The sequence below is a fragment of the Betta splendens genome, chromosome 21 (assembly GCF_900634795.4).
Source record: "Betta splendens chromosome 21, fBetSpl5.4, whole genome shotgun sequence".
Classification (NCBI taxonomy): domain Eukaryota; kingdom Metazoa; phylum Chordata; class Actinopteri; order Anabantiformes; family Osphronemidae; genus Betta; species Betta splendens.
This window is the reverse complement of record NC_040899.1, coordinates 1581197-1584901: the sequence shown is the minus strand read 5'-3', so window position 1 is coordinate 1584901 and position 3705 is coordinate 1581197. Positions and strand designations below refer to the sequence as shown.

Sequence of the window (3705 nt, the reverse complement as noted above, 5' to 3'; positions counted from 1 at the left end):
CACGCAGACCACGGCAGCGTCACACCAGCCGGAGAAACGGAACCGACCCGAAGTCAGCTTCACGAAATAACAGCCGTGGGTCTGCACGTTTGTTCTGTCAACGCCCAACACAGCAGAACCAATGAGAAGAACCAATAAGAAGAACCAATGAGAAGAACCACTGAGAAGAACCGCTGAACAGAACAGCTGAGCAGAACAGCTGGTCAGAACCGCTGGGTGTAACCAATGAGAAGAACCAATGAGAAGAACTGCTGAGCAGAACCGCTGAGCAGGACCAATGAGAAGAACCAATGAGAAGAACCACTGAGCAGAACAGCTGGTCAGAACCGCTGGGTGTAACCAATGAGAAGAACCAATGAGAAGAACTGCTGAGCAGAACCGCTGAGCAGGACCAATGAGAAGAACCAAATGAGAAGAAACCCGCTGAAACAGAACATCTGGGCAGAACCGCTGAGAAGAACCAATGAGAATGAGCCAATGAGAAGAACCGCTGAGAAGAACCAATGAGAAGAACCAATGAGAAGAACCACTGAGCAGAACAGCTGGTCAGAACCGCTGGGTGTAACCAATGAGAAGAACCAATGAGAAGAACTGCTGAGCAGAACCGCTGAGCAGGACCAATGAGAAGAACCAATGAGAAGAACCACTGAGCAGAACAGCTGGTCAGAACCGCTGGGTGTAACCAATGAGAAGAACCAATGAGAAGAACTGCTGAGCAGAACCGCTGAGCAGGACCAATGAGAAGAACCAATGAGAAGAACCCGCTGAACAGAACAGCTGGGCAGAACCGCTGAGAAGAACCAATGAGATGAGCCAATGAGAAGAACCGCTGAGAAGAACCAATGAGAAGAACCAATGAGAAGAACCACTGAGCAGAACAGCTGGTCAGAACCGCTGGGTGTAACCAATGAGAAGAACCAATGAGAAGAACTGCTGAGCAGAACCGCTGAGCAGGACCAATGAGAAGAACCAATGAGAAGAACCACTGAGCAGAACAGCTGGTCAGAACCGCTGGGTGTAACCAATGAGAAGAACCAATGAGAAGAACTGCTGAGCAGAACCGCTGAGCAGGACCAATGAGAAGAACCAATGAGAAGAACCCGCTGAACAGAACAGCTGGGCAGAACCGCTGAGAAGAACCAATGAGATGAGCCAATGAGAAGAACCGCTGAGAAGAACCAATGAGAAGAACCGCTGAGCAGAACCACCGAGCAGAACAGCTGGTCAGAACCGCTGTGTATAACCAATGAGAAGAACCAATGAGAAGAACCACTGAACAGAACAGCTGGGCAGAACCGCTGAGAAGAACCAATGAGATGAGCCAATGAGAAGAACCGCTGAGAAGAACCAATGAGAAGAACCGCTGAGCAGAACCACCGAGCAGAACAGCTGGTCAGAACCGCTGTGTATAACCAATGAGAAGAACCGCTGAGCAGAACCACCGAGCAGAACAGCTGTGTATAACCAATGAGAAGAACCAATGAGAAGAAGCGCTGAGAAAAAGTGCGGAAAAGAGCCATAGAGGAGAACCAAAAAAAAAAAAAAAAAAAGAAAAGAAGCGCTGGGCAGAACCGGTGACCAGAACCGCTGGGCAGAACCCCTGTTGACTAACATCCACCTGTTCAGCAGCTCCAGTCGTCTCTGTAGCTGCGGGTGAACCACGGTGGCTCGCTCTGAAGCAGAACTGGTTCCCGGGTCGGGTCCAGATCGTGATACTGTGTGGAGCCATTTGAGTTACAGCTGCTCGCTGCCAACAGCAGCAACCTGACAGTTTATTCTTGATCCTGTTATTCAGCTGCTGAGGAGCTGAGAAGAAACCTGACTCACTGGAAAAGAAATAATTATTGTTTTTATTTTTTTAGTGGTTTCAGAAACGAAGAGTGTGGAAGCATTCATCCTTAATGATTTAAGGGGGAAACTGTTTGAAACATTGAAGACAGACAAGCATCCAGTTTGATGTCGGAGCCTCAGACCAGCTCCTCATCGAGGGCCTGGAGATCCTCCTTCAGGACTCCCAGTCTGGAAGCTGGGGATTCCTCACATTCCTGCGGACAAAAGGTGTGAGTTCTGCTGGGTCGGCCCGAGAGGGGGAGGTTCTGCATCCTGCTGCTCTGAGGTGGGGACAGAGATGAGCCCAGTCAAACTCACAAACCGAGGCACAGCAGGAGGTCTGTGCTGTGATGATCCTCAGCAGCTCGCGGTGCGTTCGCTGAAGCTCGGACTTTTCATAAACTAACCAGCGCTTTAGATTTCACTGCTCATTCAGCAAAACCCGTCAGAACCACAGTGTTGGGGAGAAACCGGACTCTCACAGCTTAACTGGGATTTTTAGTGTTGCTTCTCCGCTGATAATCACAGAATTATGACGGATAATATTAAATTAAAAAAAGTCATTTGATTTATTTTATTTTATTTATCCTGGTTTTATTACCAGGAAAAGGTGCAGCGATAAAGGATTTCTATTGTTCTCATCTGGTAACGCTGCGGCTAAGGAAGTAATTATGGAAATAAGAGTCATCCAAAAAATATTACATAAATATTGGAGTATTAGTGCAGGTTTGTGCAGCTAAGAAATATTAGTCATTTAGTCGTTTGATCGATCTTTTTTGTCTATTTTAATTGCATTAAATCAATGATAATTGTACTTCCTCGGTTCTAATTAACCAAAGAAAATCTAAAATATCAACCTTTAATTGGTAAACAACAAACAACCGTGGTGTTGCCGTGGTAACAATGTCCTACCGCGACCGTGGCCTCGTGGACACACGTGTGACAGCGCCGACTCCTCCCCTCCCTCCCCCGTTTCCTCTTCCTCTCCTCCTCTGAGGTGTCGGATCAGCGCCGGGCGGCGAGGGGTCACGGCGTGGGGAGAACCGTGGCCCATGAGCAGCTGCTGACGCCTTCTTGTGAAACATTCCAGCGCCACCAGCGCTTCCTGTCCTGACTTCCCCGTCCCTCCCTGCGCTTCCTCCTCGCCTCCACGTTCTCCCCTCCCACACCCATGCACCGGCAGCCTCCTGCTGGGAGAACCACCTTCCTGTGGAACCACCTTCCATTTTCTGAACGAGCACCCAGAAGCACGGCAGCTGAGCTCACTGGGTCAGAACCGGCCCACTGATGTATTTGTCCTGGGACTGGAACCAGTACATGTCTGCCACCACTTACTGGGGAACGAGAGCATCACCGTAAAACTGCACACAATCACTCATCCGGAACCAGCGAGTCCAGCATTTCAAGCCTTTTCCTCTTAGCATCACGAGCAACTGAGGAAAATGATTTAGCAAATCAGTCAATAAACCTTCGTCCACACGGAACCAGAGAGCTGCATTTGTCTTGACGAACCAGGCCGGTGCCGGTGCCGGTGCCGGAGCCCGTCGCTCCCTCCGGAACACGTGGACGCGCAGCCTGGCGCTCTGCTTCCTTCAGAGCAGACTGGGAGAGAGAGAGCGCGAGCGGGTCCAACAGATGGGGCTGAGTCTGATGCAGCCATCTGTCTCTCAAGTGCAAGAAGATGAGTAACCGGGCCGGGCCTGAACAGATCCAGGCAGCAGAGGCCTGCGCTGCTGCGGGACGCGGCTGGGCCTCGTACCGAGCACTCGCAGCGGTTCTGTCTGTGACTCAGAGCGCCGGCCCACTCCGCCCTCCCTCCCTCCCACTCGGGCCGGGCCGTACCCCAGCGTGGGAGGCGGCGCAGCCCAGAACCAG

General features: G+C 51.0%; 1 protein-coding gene across 1 annotated transcript in view; it reads right to left on the bottom strand.

Moving 5' to 3' along the window:
* Positions 1-320: 320 nt before the first annotated feature.
* The window catches only part of LOC121201927 (uncharacterized), a 4790-nt gene continuing 1405 nt past the window's right edge, over positions 321-3705 (bottom strand). Inside the window, exons 1-2 of the mRNA XM_055504855.1 lie at positions 2743-3705; positions 321-2111 (exon numbers count right to left, since the gene is read on the bottom strand). The exon at positions 2743-3705 is cut by the window's right edge and continues 1405 nt beyond it. Coding sequence (XP_055360830.1) covers positions 321-1520 — 1200 coding nt within the window. The 5' untranslated portion in view covers positions 1521-2111; positions 2743-3705. The remainder of the gene's footprint in view (positions 2112-2742) is intronic.